General features: G+C 39.4%; 3 protein-coding genes across 9 annotated transcripts in view; 2 read left to right on the plus strand and 1 right to left on the minus strand.

The window, feature by feature from the left end:
* The window catches only part of LOC109542601, an 8089-nt gene extending 4979 nt beyond the window's left edge, over positions 1-3110 (plus strand). Inside the window, exons 4-6 of the mRNA XM_048665996.1 lie at positions 325-416; positions 1953-2203; positions 2565-3110. Coding sequence (XP_048521953.1) covers positions 325-416; positions 1953-2203; positions 2565-2697 — 476 coding nt within the window. The 3' untranslated portion in view covers positions 2698-3110. The remainder of the gene's footprint in view (positions 1-324; positions 417-1952; positions 2204-2564) is intronic.
* A 194-nt stretch (positions 3111-3304) lies between these two features.
* On the minus strand, positions 3305-10191 carry LOC109542600 (YLP motif-containing protein 1). 6 transcript variants are annotated; one of them, XR_002172445.2, is made up of 10 exons: positions 9969-10191; positions 9333-9613; positions 7669-9277; positions 6903-7609; positions 6568-6849; positions 5720-5947; positions 5359-5419; positions 3784-3899; positions 3412-3670; positions 3305-3360 (listed from the first exon to the last, which is right to left on the minus strand). XR_002172445.2 is itself a non-coding variant. In XM_048665988.1 (10 exons), exons 2-10 carry the CDS (start codon positions 9594-9596, stop codon positions 3471-3473), a joined length of 3408 nt encoding a protein of 1135 aa, XP_048521945.1. In that variant the 5' UTR covers positions 9597-9613; positions 9969-10191; the 3' UTR covers positions 3305-3470. The 6 variants fall into 6 exon arrangements, 4 of the variants coding, with proteins under 4 accessions (XP_048521945.1, XP_019767446.2, XP_019767445.2 ...); XM_048665988.1 differs by having other exon boundaries at positions 3305-3499; positions 3559-3670; XR_007281382.1 differs by lacking the exon at positions 5359-5419 and having other exon boundaries at positions 3305-3499; positions 3559-3670.
* Positions 10192-13034: 2843 nt separating this feature from the next.
* LOC109542603 (ATP-binding cassette sub-family G member 1) overlaps positions 13035-14544 on the plus strand; it is a 14847-nt gene continuing 13337 nt past the window's right edge. Inside the window, exon 1 of one of the 2 annotated variants that reach the window (XM_019911891.2) lies at positions 13035-13405. In XM_019911891.2, coding sequence (XP_019767450.2) covers positions 13192-13405 — 214 coding nt within the window. In that variant the 5' untranslated portion in view covers positions 13035-13191. Of the gene's footprint in view, positions 13406-13522; positions 13774-14544 lie in introns of those variants that run through there. The other variant, XM_019911892.2, reaches the window with a different exon arrangement.

Here is a 14544-nt window from a genome sequence, read left to right on the forward strand (position 1 = left end):
AAATTATTAATAACTTATTTGTTTCATGCTAATAAAATATTAGAAACAAATATTTAAGAAATACTTGCTTTTGATCTGAAATATTTAGCAAACATATAAATATTTCCGAAATGTGTATGTAATATTTTGTGCTATCTGGGTTGAGTCTCAAATTATCGTCATAAAAATGGGCAGCATCCAACTAAATTTTCCTTCGGATGAACGCTTGGGGTAGTAGAAAAGTACATGTACTTACTACAGGGTGGACGATTCTTTCGGGTCAATACATAAGAGCTTCACCTTTTAATGTTCCTGATCTTCCAAGTAGTTAGTTGCTATTGTAAATTACGCAGGGGGTTCTGACGGCGGTCGTGTCCACACTTGTAGGCGGAAGAGACCCACAACAGGTGAATATGATGGCCAAGCAAGCGGGCGAGGTATGTAAATGCGAATGGATCACCTCTTGGGTGTTGTAAAATCACATGTGATGGATCAGCGTAATCACCGGATCGTGAAGAAAGTCTCAGATCGGTTCGAGTAAAAGTAATCCAATGGGTTTGACTGCTTTTTATTTAATTGCCACGCCACCGGTTTTGATGCACCAATTATTCCGCTGTGTAAATATTCATTAAATCTGCTCCTTGCTAATTTCATTTTTTCTTTGTAGAACCAGTGCTTCCAGCGTTCTTTCTATCCAAGTCTTCTAATACACGCACAAACTATTAAACACTATTTGTTTCATGTAGTCGCCGTGAAAAATTGCACGCTCAATCTTCATATACAGGGTGTCCCGTAAGCACATGACCAAAAGACGACAATCTGACCTAAGTTTTATCAACAAAAAATGTCTGGCTCCTCTGCTATTGATGGCCAAAGTTCTTCAAAAAATTTCTCTTTTTTTGAAACATTGTGAAACAAACCTGTTGTCTTACTACTTAACAATGTTAGACATTAGCTACAAATATGCGGCGCCTAAACGCGTACGCTTTCACGCAAGTTGTCTGCGCAAAAAAACTTAATTGTTTCACCGTATCCCACGCATCCGTTTGTACGATGATACGACAGTGTTTCTATTGGTTGGAGATCTGTCAATTCGTACGACGACGGACGAATTGACAGATCTCCAACCAATCGAAAGGTCCCATTAGAAAAGGTCATTCGACACGCTTTTGTGACATTGATTGACAATTAATTTATGCCTCGTATCACGAAATTTGCAGTTAATGTCTAACGTTGTTAAGTGGCAAGAAAACAGAATTTTTTTTTCGCAAAAACTATAAATGCCTGAAGATTTTACAAAGTGCACAAAATTGTGAATAAATGATTAGTGCATCAGCAAAAAAAAAATGAGTTGACTTCATCCACCAAATAGAAAGTTCTGGGAGTTTTTGTACCCTTAAAAATTCACCACTTGTCCAGCACGGCTAAACTCGTTTGCTCCATCAAAATAGGCATTCTTACATAAGAACAAATTTACAGCGAGTTCCACCAAAATACGTCGTACCATTCTCCCGATATTTCAAAAAAGGGAGTTTTTTAAGAACTTGGACCACCAATAGCAGAGGAGCCAGACATTTTTTGTTAATAAAAGTCAGGTCAGATCGTCTTTTTTTCATGCAAAGAATACCGCAGTATCCTTTTGATCAAGTGCTTACGGGAGCCCCTGTATAACAATGCTGATGTAACTCATTATTCATCAAATAATTCGAATTAATTCATCCCAACGACTACTAAAAACATTTATCATCTACATTTTATCTTAGTAGTCCTTGATTCATCCAAGCCTCTGTCTGTACGATGATACGAAACTGTTCCTATTGGCTGGATGTTGTGTCAATGCGTCCGACGTCTGTCCAACTTCGAAAATGACAGCCCATCCAACCAATAGGACCACTCGCATCCTCGCACAAACGCGTAGATTGGCCAGAAGACAGACACGCCTACTGCAGGATTGTGACTGATAGTTGTTGCAGTTCATCAACATTGTGGTAAACCTGCTCGATGCCCTGAAGACCTCATTCTCGCACCGATCCATGGTTGCCAGAACCATCGGCAAAAAGGATTCGATCAGCGACGCCGCAGTGGCAGGAATCGCCATGGCTAAAGGCTACGTGCGCTCTTTGGGAACAGATGAAAGTGCCTGCATGGCAAAATACATCTGCCAAGCCAACAGCGAATGTTCCCGGGATATCGGCCAAAGTTCCCTGTTTTGCAACATTGGAAGGTATTTTCGATTTTTATCATGTGTGCAGAAAAAAAAATTTTCAGTTTAAGTCGGGGTAATAAACTTTTTGCGAAGATTTTACAAGTGCAGTCAAACATTATTGGAATTCGTCAATTGCGCTCTTATTTTTTTAAGTGGATTTATAAACTGCAGTTGAGTTGGGCGTTGAAAATAACACTGGATACAAAATCTTGCCTTTCCGCCATTTGTCTGAATGTCTTTTGCGGCTATTCCTTACGCTCAAAGAGCGACACTGTAGTCAAAAATCCGCTTAGAAACGCAACTTTTCCAAATAGAAATTTGTCTGCGCCATATAAAAGAACGTTTCTCGTGCAAACTTTGCAATTGAAACTCATTTCAGTTATGCCGCAAGCTTCGTCCTGGATAAATCCGCCAGCAAAAGCACATTCGACGTAATTTACGAAGCCGGACGCAGAGGACGGTCTGGAGACAACTGCGAAATGGGCTACTTGGAATGCAACGAAGTGTACTAATTTATCGCTCTCCGTTATTTAGAAAGTTCTGGAAGAACTAATATATGGGTAATTGAAAAAATATTTTCGGTGCTTTAGGGAATAGCGTCCGGAATGTTGCCTGTTTTGCCTGGATTAACCAGAAAACTTCCGAGTATGCTATTTCCTAATACACTTCACCTAATGACTGGAAAATATTTATAGACCAATGTTACTATATCGTTATTTATTTTATTTATAAAGTTCTTTTTTATGAAGTGCGAATGACTGAAGACAGTAAGTTAAAAGACGAGCGAATGATGTAGAATGTTCATTAGACGTTAGGTATCTGGTAGAGTAAGATATAGCCAAGCCAAGATAATGTTTCGTATACCAGCTTTGTTGATGTTTCAATAGCTTTATATATAATAAACAATTGTCTTTAATTATGAAAATATCACAATTTTCCAAACTTACCAAACTCCTTAAAACCCCCCTTGTCCACACGTGTTTTGCGACTGCATAATCATGACATGAAAGACTGTTAAACACTTCTTCGAGTCCCACCCGCCAGGGCTGCAATACTAGCTTAATTTTCATTCCTCACAGTCCGAAAAACATTTAGATTCTGCAATGAGAATACTACAAAAACTGTTTCTGCCTTTAATGAATAAAACAAACATGTAGTTGCAAGAACGCCCAAATCTGAAATTGTCTTAATTAAATAATATATGCCACTTCAATAGAAGCACATACAAAAGTTTTAAATCAACTTGTCCGCAATAACATCGCGCGTGTTCGAAAAAGTCGAATTTCTAAGCTTTGCTCAAAACAAGTTCGCAAACTGAAACGCAATTCAGTTATTATAGCGTCTTTCGATATACTTGGTTTGAGTGAGCGCACTTTCACCATTGGTTGGGTCCATAATTCGCTGCCAATCAGTCTGGCCCACGACGAATCCCAGTGCTTTCATCTTTGTCTGTTGTTTTTGCTCCTCCAGATCGGCCCATCGAACCTTTAATTAAAAAGTTTCACTGATTAAAATCGCAGACAAACAACATCAATCAGTTTTGCGCGTGAATTTTGTGTTTTTCATTGGGTTATTAAATACATTTGCATCATCCTTACCCTTTTCTGGCCGGGTTTTGTGGGATTTTCGGGTTGCTCCCATTCGTCGTCCAGTTGGAGGTATTCCTCCATGGTTCTGGATGGCCGGAGCGGCTTGTTGACGCCGTCGAGCCGAGCTGGAATACAAATACATTATTAGCCAATGGTTTTAAGAGCTTTTATATTTAATTGAAAGTTACAGACAGGTTCGGATGCTGCACTAATCCGACTAGATATTGAAGTGTGTTTTAAAATTGATTTATTAAGTACTTCAGGAGATATTAAAATGTCTTTTATTATGGAAGATACAAAAAAATGTCAAAGAGATAAACGATGCGTTATTACCCAAGCGCTCAAATGACGTGTTTAAAGTTATAGCCCATCTCCCCTTTTTCCGAGATACCAAGAGTGTTTGTTTTGTGGGGATTTTTTATACATTTCCAGCCATTTATGCCAACTTTACTTATAAGGATTTTCCCCAAACCGCTAGTCCTTACCGTTGTCGAGATACAGCCGCTCTTTACCCTTATTGGGACACCCTGTATATCCATTTGTTCAAATTACATTTCGCCAACGTAATAAAAATTCAAATATGTACTCAGTGCGATCAAATCCTCACATTGGCAAGGAACAAATACATAAATCCAAATACCAGTAATACAGGGTGATTCAAAATTGCCGTCATTAATTTTAAGGGGTAATAGGGGCTCACTAGGAGGGGAGGAGAAAAATATTGATATTTTACATCTCGATAATTTCTAGAAGATGAAAATCGAATTTCAACTTCGTTATTAAGCGTTATTTTGACAGTGTTCCATGTTTAATTGGAAGCATATTGAAAAACTTAGGCAATCAAAAAGAAAAATTACGACCCCCAATTACGAAAACTTAAACGTTACACGACAACTGACACTTTCCCAGGCACCAAATAAATACCGGMTACATTCCTACCACGTATGCAAGATCACATTAAACCAATGCATTACTGAACACCGGTATAAATTGAGCAGGAGCTAATTAACCGAATACGAGAAGCTGCTAGAGAAGAGTGCATAATAAGGCGATTACACAGGCACTTGTTTGGAGGTACAGRCTCAAATGTATGTTTTTGTACTTTGAAAGCAAATTAATAATTCGAGGTTATGAGYTTCGAAATAGGTTCCGTCATTCAACGATTCCYGTTGAATTTACCGTTTATCCTTGTCTATCTTATTGTCACTTTCTCTATTTATCCATGGTTACCGGAGTTTTACATAAAGCAACCGGTATTTACGTGACGGTAAAAACATTGTTGCCGTTTTTCTAATATAGTTTCTTGCAAATTTCTCAGTTTCTAACGGCAATTAATTTTTTGCAATTTTTTCTGCACCCCTAAAACACCGCCAGACAACACCTCCAGAGGAATGACGCCAATTTTGAATTACCCTGTACATTGAATGGTAAATATTTGCTGAGTTTGTGTGAAAAAGTAATTCGCAAATATACATATGCCTCGACCAATCCATTAAAACGGAACATGATTTTAAAAATATTAAGTTCAAATTCGTACTATGGCAAGGAAAGCAATAATCCCACCTTCGATATATAAAAACTTACCAAGATTATTTAAAGAACAGTCAAATGAATCCCACTTGCTTCTAGTATGTCCCTGTGGAAACTAAATTGATATTACGAAGAAGGCAGCCGACTATTGCTATGAGTAAAAAATTAAACAACCTTGCTGTGGAAAGAACAGTGGATTAACTTTAAAGTAAACATACAATGCCAAGATCCATATATTTAAATGTCCGGTTCAAAGGAAAGAATCCGCGCCCGCTTTAACTGATTGAGCATTGATCGATTAATTTGGTTAAGAGAGAGCTGTAAGTCTCAGTAGGCACTTACCCACTACCCACAACACATAAAGGGCAGTTTATGTGAATCAATCAAGACGTTTTGCGTAAATAGACATGTTTACCTCTCCGTCATCGACATCAGCTTCGTCATGACTTGGTTCGGCCTCCTCCATTTCGACTTCCGTGATGGCTCCAGTGCTTTGCAGAAAGTTGGTTGCATCGATCATCGGGTGATGTGAGGGCGTCGGTTCCCAACCGGCTATGCAATTCTCTATGTAAGATTCACTTCTATGATGGATATTTCTTTTCGTACAAAGTTCAGGATCCAAATCCAATTGGCAAATGTAAACCTGCAAGAAACGACTTTACAAAAAAATCATCACAATCTACAGGCAATTGAATAGTTAACCAACAACCACATCACATGTATAATACGGGGTTATTCACGCTATACGGCACGGACGTTTGCGGCTAGCCCGCTTGTTTTTTGCAAAGTATTATTTGATGAATGCACAGACGCCTATCGGGTGCACATTTAAGAATATTTTTGTAATGTACAGAGTGTCCTAAAAGCCCTAAAAGTATCAAAGTTGTGTTTTTCTAAATGAAATACCCCATATATTATTGCATTTTTGGCGTCTCTGAGCAAAATAAGTGTTTGTTTTAATACGACTTATAAGGTCTAAATCTAAAGGTTTTTCAAATAATTCGAATTTTATCAAAATCTATTTGTCTAAATTTTATCTCTATCAAAAATGCAATGATATACAGGACATTCCATTTAAAAAAAAGCAACTTTGATACCTTTGGAGCTTTTGGATAGGACACCCTATACATCACAAAAATATTTTTAAAATGTGCGCTCGGTACGCGTAGGACAAATCATAAAATAATGAATGTGAATTCTATCTATTCTTTCAATTACATAATTATTAGAGGAAACACGCAACGTACTGTTAGTATCGCTTACCTGAAATCCATTCTGCTTGGCAAAGCTCCACATTTCTCCAAAGCTTTTAACCTTCTGATTAACATTGTCCACAATTACGAACGGAAAGTATCCGTCAGTGACCGTTTTCTTAAATGCTTTTATCAAACACTGCCGATAAGATTCTTCCATTCCGGCTTCGTATTCGTACGTCATTTCTTTGATTTTCGTCACCTTTCCGTCTTCTATCACTTCTCTTTCGTGTTCAATCATGAAATAGTCGTCCAACGACAATATCCTAGGCGCCGAGCCCCCATTTTCAACCTATCGAAACTGGTTGTTTTATTTAACTATATAGAAAACCGAATTTTACTTGCCTCTCGGTCCTTAATGAGCTTGGCTAGATACGTTTTTCCACTGCCTGGCGGGCCTCGCATTATAATAGCAATCTTAGGCGGTCGGGTGAATCGCCCCGGGGCATTGATGAGGTCTTCTAAAGTCATATATTGATTAGATGCCGCATTGCTCGAAATCGCCGCTGTAGAATCAGAGGATGTAATATTTACTACACGGCTCGTTGGTGATGATAACTGAAAGGAATCTCTTTGCGTTTTTTTCTTGTCGTCTTCCCAGTCTTCGTCCGATAAGTCCTCCAGTTCCATTTTCGATTCGAACCCTTTGACATCCGGAGCCTTTTTCTCAATACGGTTTCTTGTCTCTGCTCTTCTGTCTGGCTGATATCTGTCGCCCCGGCCCCTCTGATCATAATCAAATCTAACGCGCTCTCTTTCACGCTCATTATACGGCAATCTGCCGTCATATACATCTCTGGAAAAGCTCATGCAATCATCGAGGCGTCGCCCATAAGGGTCCACCCTTTCTACAGGGTATCTAGACATCTCCCTTTCCACGTGCGCTGACCTCTCATTGATGTTAAACCGACCGGCAGCTAAAGTTTCAAACTGCCGTATGTTTCGCAGCGTATTGGCTAGCCATTGCGGCCTCTGAGGATATGGGATACGATTAACTGGCTTATGTCTGTAGTCAAAGGCCCGGATTACGTCTAAGGATATTTCAGGCTCGGCTGCAAACAAAAAACGGATTGGATTAGGCGCATTTAACACATAAAACGCATCAACTTACGATCTTTAAGAGGTCTGTGCTCGTAGTCAATAACGACATCCGGAACAAAAAACGGCTCTTTATCCACTGGAGGGGGTTCCACAGTATGACGATCTGGTAGTGAACGCTCCTCTTCGTTAAACATGTCATGATACTTATCATACTCCTCTTCTTCGTTCCATTGATCATCGCCGTCATATTGGTTACCGAAACTCTTATGGTAATCCGAAGGATGATTCTGAGAATAATTCGCACTTGGACGATGCGCAAAAGGCCTGTTGTCGCCATTGAAACCCCGAAAATTATTCTGTTCTTGGTGAAATCCGGGTCTGTAATCCCCCCGGGGAAGATTGTGCGAGTTATCCAAGCGCGACTGACTGTTGCTGCCTTGATCTGCCTCGTTGGGGCCATTAGAAAAGCTCATTCTGGTCTGGTCATCAAAATTGTTCACTGTTACCAGATCGACCGAGTTCTGACGATCCTCTGCATAGTCATTTACTTCATGGCTTGATTTGTTAAAATGCGGACGTTGGACCGATGTGGCCATTAAGCTCGATATGGACGTGCGTGCCTGAACCGCCTCAGGTACTTTTCGTTCGGTTTCCACTACTTCCGTTGGAACCTTCTTGTTCTGCGATACCATAGACAACAAATTGAGTAGCTTCGCATCTCCCAGTATAGTGTTTATTCCTCTAGAAATAGCATCCAGGTCAGGGCCTTTAGAAACGACAACACTGGCACTCATCTGTTCGCCAGGCACTTCGTTATACTCTTGAATGCTGCTCTCTTTAACCAAATCTAGGCCCGGAATGCCACCAGGCGTTGGTGAAGATGTCTTTAGAAAGTTGTTTCCCACATCTGAGGACTCTTCCGCAGTGGGCGGCTGTTTGAAGCCTAAATGTGCATTATTATGAGTCGGTGGAGGTTTGTCGAAAACCTGGACAGGACGCTGGCTGCCCTGATTGGAAAAGCTTTGTCCAACAAGTGGTGGGGGTTGCTTAAACTGCATTTTTTGCTGTTGCTGGGGCAGGACTGGCGGCGTTGTTACATGAGCGGTCATCGAAGCTTGCAGCGCGACGCGTTTCTTTCGCATTTGCTCCCGCCTATCCAAAAGAGAGTTTCTCCAAGAATCCCACTTTTTTTCGTATTCCAAGTACTGTGACTTGTCGGGATGATTGGCGTTCTGTTCTTTCCATTTGTTGAATTGCGCCTCCCACGCAGCAAACTCCTTGTCGAATTTCTTCTCCGCCTCGGTCAGCTCTTCCAGATTGAGGGCTTTTTGAGCTGGCGTTTGGGCGCTGGGTGGCGGCTGATTCTGCCAGGAGTTACTGTTCTTTGGCGCCTGAAGCATCTGCCTTTTGCTGGGTTCAACATCTGTACTCGCCGGAAGTGACCTTTTGTTAGCGGAATTCTTCCAGTCCTGCTGATCTGCATACTGGCTAGGAGCAACGCTACTGACAAATTGTCCTGGTGGGGGCGCTGTCGTGTACCCACTGTACTGGTTTGCCGCCCCTAACTTGGTATTATCTGGTGGAGGTGGAGGCACGGCATGTTTAGCCTCAGTTGGCAACGGCGGCGGCACCGCAGTGTTGGGACCCACAGCGGTCAAGGCATTAATGGATTTCTCGTACTAAAACAGACTGACTTAGAATAATTGCTCAAATCAGCCACTGAACTATGCGCACTTCAGCACCATACTGCTGATGCCATTGGTGGTACTGCTGCTGCCACTGGGCCCATTGCTGCCAGTTCTGTTGCTGCATCTGAGACCACTGCTCAGTACTGTACTGTACAGCTGTCGGAGGCGCCACTATCGAAGGTGCAGCATTCACATTGCCTGGGATGACTGCCGACTGCATTAGTGTGGGGCCCATTGCATTCGCCATAGGGGGGGCAGTCATTACATTGGGCGGCGGTGCCGCCGTTTGGTGCCAGGATTGCCAAGACATGGTCTAGGACTGCTAACCTAAAGTGGCAGTTTGTGTAATTTGAAGAATTGTTTGATTTCTGATTTTATAGCTTAAGATTGTCAGTGTGACTACTATTCCCGTTTCTGCTTGTAGCGTTTGAACGGACTGTCAGATAAACGCGAAAAAGTGAGTTTCATTGAATATTGTCGAGCCCTTGGCTTGAACAGCCCTGATGATGGCTGAATTCTAGCAAAAAGCACAGAGCTGAGTTTCACATGTCGTGGTGTGAATTTAATTGATTTTTAATTAAATTTCAGTGACTTATCAAGCTTTTCGGGTCCGATAGATACGTAGTGGCATGTAATGTAGGTTTAGTAGGGTTTAACTTCCTTTCGGTCAGCATTAACTTACCTTCGGGAAGCTCCAGTGCGGTCGCAAATGTAGACCATAAAACTGGCCGTAAGTTGGGTAATTTAATACACCAACACGTTTAAAACATCCACTAACAAAATTTGTCTGCTCTTAAGGATTTTTAACTAAATAGTTGAGTTTTATTTGTTTGGAGGAAAGTTAACCCAACCGATCAATAAAAAGATTTACGTATGAACTGTCACGAACTGTCGTTGTCAGCAGCGTTGCCACACCAAGAACTTCGAAAGCGTTTGAATGGATGGGAAAACGGTAGATTTAAAAATGAAACGTTATATAATTAATGTCCCAAATTTTTGTTTTTCCAATTTTTTAAGTGGTTTTCAAAGGTACGTTTTATAAAAAAAAATTGGGATTTGAACAGAATATTTGATTTAAATAACTTAATTTACATAAAATTGAATTGAAATAACCGAGTTTTATTACTTTGTCGAAACTTGCCAAATGTGAACATAGATGGCAGCATAGCTACCGAAACGCGCGTCTTTTCTACAAACTAGTAAAACTCGATTATTTGATGTTTTTTTTTGTCTTAGCTTCCAACCTTAACCTACCTTATCTACTTAAAACCTCAAATTTCTTTAATCTAATGTTTTAACGGTAAATAGCCATACGAATTTACCGTTAAAACCTAACGCTAAACCGTTAAAACGGAAGACCTGGCAAGCTTGGTTGCCAGTGCAAACCTCTGTCAGTACCATCGAAGTGTTTATTTTACCATCGATAAATAAATTTGTGGTATTAGGAGGCTCGGGTTCGATCCCCGTTATCGGAATATAACATTTTTATATAATTTTCATTTTGTTTCATTCATTTATCAGAGTTACATAAAGTTTACGAATTAAATACAAAGTCGTAGAACAATGGGTAGTACATTTAAAGCCGTTACAAGGACGCAAACTCATCATAACGCATCAAATCATAGAGTAAGTAAAATATTTTAATTTCTTAATAAAAAAGATGTTTTACTTTCTCTATGCCTCAAAGCGCGCAGAGGAAACTGTGTTTCCTGTTCGCGGGTCTAGCATACATCTATTTTTGCAAATTAATAATTTTTTTAAATAATAATTTGCGGGCAATTAAAACACAAAAATTACCCTTTGACTTTAGTGGTTCTTGGTAGTAGAACGTTATTATTTTTAATTTAATGTGAGATATAACACAAAAAATAGTTAAACCCAACATTTAATATTTTAAGTTTTATGTCAAAATCATTTTAGCCATTTTATCATTGCCAGTAACATTTAGGCGTGAATTTTTTGGTATTTTTAGTTTCTCAGCAGCGTAATTTTCCATTTCAAACAGCACTTATTTTACAAATAATAGCGACATTTAACTAATAGTTAAACTCCGGTTAAAACTATTAGATAGTTCTTAAAATGACGTTGGCCTTAAACGCTAAACGTTATTGTGATCATGCGCAGTGTTAAAAAAATAAGGTGTTCAGGCAAATAACGTTAAGTGCGTTTTTTACTTTTTGATACCCCATTTGTTGCACTCTTAATGAAATAAACCTCACTTTATTGTTTTCGAATCCCGTTTTGTTTGGAAAAGTTTCAAAGATAGTTTAAGTTTGTATTGTCATTGAATAAAAAGTCGCTAAGATGGAAGAAAACATTGAAGTTGTCTTTATCTAGCTATTTTTAATTTAGAAAATATTGAGCCCAGAGATTGCCTTATGTATGTGTTATGTAGAAAAAATACAGTCTTCTGTTATCTATGAAATTAGAAAAATTATCGTCGTTTTGTGCAAGGGTGGCGCAAGATTATTGCAAATATTCATGTTTTCCGTCCCGTTTTGCGTGTTTGTCGGAAGCAAAATGAGCAAGAACGCTCGTTTTTACATCATTCCAGAGATAACTAAATGGCCTTTATTCGAAGTTTCTCAAGAACCATTTGAGCCACTGAATTCGTTTTGGCATGGTTGGATAGAGAATTGAAAACTCGATTCAGTCGTAACAACGGGAGTGGGGAAATTCGAATAGTTTTGGCCCAGAAAGCGAAATTTGAATATCAGACACTTAGGTGCAAGATTATGCCAAAATTCCATGTTTTCCGACCCGCTTTTGCTCATTTCTCGGAGGCAAAATGAGCAAGAACGCTCATTTGTACATCATTCTAGAGATAAATAAATTGCCTTTTTAGAAAGTGAACCATGGATAAGAAAATGTTGGCAGTTTTCTCAAAAAATGCTTGAATTCAAGAAGTTTTAGATTTGCGTGGTTTTTTTNNNNGTTGCAAAATCCACTTGAACATGACGCTGCTTTTTTCGAAGTTTCTCAAGAACCATTCGAGCCACAGAATTCGTTTTGGCATCGTTGGATAGAGAATTGAAAAGTCGATTCAGTCGTTACAACGTGAGTGAGGAAATTCGAGTAGTTTTGACCCAGAAACCGAAATTAGACACTTGTGTGCAAGATTATTCCAAATTTTTGGCATCGTTGGATAGAGAATTGAATGGGGGCCCCCATGACCCCCCTTGGATCCGCCCTTGCGTGCGATGTTAGTAGTGTTGCCAAAGTTCAAACTTGCCCAAACAATGTTGACATAAAATCCGTAATTACGCAATAATAGCGTAAATAAATCAATGAAAAAGCCTTATTCAATATTGGAAATAAGTCAAATATGTCAACACTGTCGTTCTGCTTTTTAACGTGATGCTTATTAACGTTACTGCAACTCGTACGTAAATAACGGAACACGTTATCCTCTAATAACGTAAACGGTTATTTATTTACGAATGCGCATGGTCAGAATAACGGATAACGTAAAACGTGTTGCAATTAAGGGGCCTAAATCTCCTGGTTAATAATGAAAACTACTAGACAAAGTGCTTCTTTATGATGAGGAAAGTTGCAGTTTTTGACTCATTCGAATCAAAACATCTAAGTTCTGATAGCGACTTGCAAATTTCACTTAAGCGAGATAACCGAAGACAATTTTTTTGTTTGAATGCATTTGGAAACAAACGTTCATTGCTCTGCTCAAACCGGGGCTTATCTGATGCACGATAAGATAGACAAATAAGTGATAACCGAAAAATACAAGTAGCTGCCTTCAGTTTATGCAGAAAACAGTTGCGATTAATTCGCGGCTGTGCGCGTTTCACGATCATTTCTAAAGTACCATATTAACTTTCCTCTCCTGTTATTGTACTTGCTGGCTTCGTTGCTTGGGTTTAGTGGTTTATTATTACTGCTGGGACATGGATGGAATTCGGTCATCACCGGTGCGACTGAAAAACATCGGAAAGAAGCGGCCCGACTCTCTTAAGATTGATCTGTTGAAAGTACCCACAACAGAGAACGGCACTTCGGACAAATGTGCTACTCCGACCGAGTCATACAGCAGTGAAGGTTCCGTTAACGTTACTTTTCGGAATATTTCCTATAGTGTGAGCGAAGGTTTTTTTAAAAAAGGTTAGTACCAAAAGTGGCGGTTCTCTTACGCTATTCACCGGCCTTCTGTGGAGAAACTGTGCTTTTTCGCTTCAGTTTTATTGATGTGTTTTAATACTTTTCGCGCTTCTTGTTGCCATTGGTGTGAGTCTTTGTCGTGACGGAAATTGGGACTGAACGATAACAGAACATTTCGATCAACAGTACTTATGACTTTTCTACAAAATTGGTACAAATTGGTTACAAAGTCAATCGTTATATAAGTAATGATAAAACAAATCTCTAAAAAGCCAATCCAAACTGTGTGATCCGCGTGTGTGGCAGGTGTTGAAACGATTATTGTTATCTATAGGATATGGGCGAGAAATTGCCTGTAATTACCAATAAAGGTTTGACAATGTATAATCAAGAGTCACAACCATAGAGAAAGTAAAATAATTTATTATTTTATGGTCTTATTTTACTGACTCTATGCTCACAACTAAGTATCATTCTTTTCACCACTGAGCAGCTGAAAGTCCTTCAGGTACAATCGTTACATCTAGAAAATAATCCCAATGACGGGTACGCACAGTTCTTTGCTCTCTTCGAAATTGCTTCGCTCCAGCCGTGCAGCGTTATTTCCTTAATTAACCGATAATTACAATCTTTCTGCGCTCTTGCAGTTTAACTTATTTCCGTTTATCTCGCTGCTGCTGTTTACCTGAGCTATTGGTTGTCATTATAGGCGTCGTATGCAACAAAGACTGTGTCGTCCACATATCCGAGGCAAATTCCAAAAAGCGCAATTGTCACGAGATTTCAAAGACGAGTGACCACTAGTATCAAAACAGAAGAACTAAAAGCAATATTGGAGTTATCGTAGTTAATATTTACTCTGTGATGTGAGTAATCGTTACTCTACATTGTAGCAACTTTTTCTAAGTAATAAATTTGATAAACTCATTCGGTATTTAAAGAGGATTAGGCGATTCTGAAATAGGTAATCGGTACCAAGAAAGGTTTTGTTGACATTCTGATAAAGTGCAAGCCTTATTTGCTTTGATCAAGTAGTAATTTGTGATTTTTGGCTGGAATAAGGTGAATTTAGCAATGAAAACTTACGTTGTTACGACTGAATCGACTTTTCAATTCTCTATCCAACGATGCCAAAACGAATT

This window comes from Dendroctonus ponderosae, unplaced genomic scaffold, assembly GCF_020466585.1.
Source record: "Dendroctonus ponderosae isolate FM_Combo_2020 unplaced genomic scaffold, Dpon_F_20191213v2 Dpon_F_20191213_1, whole genome shotgun sequence".
Lineage (NCBI taxonomy): Eukaryota > Metazoa > Arthropoda > Insecta > Coleoptera > Curculionidae > Dendroctonus > Dendroctonus ponderosae.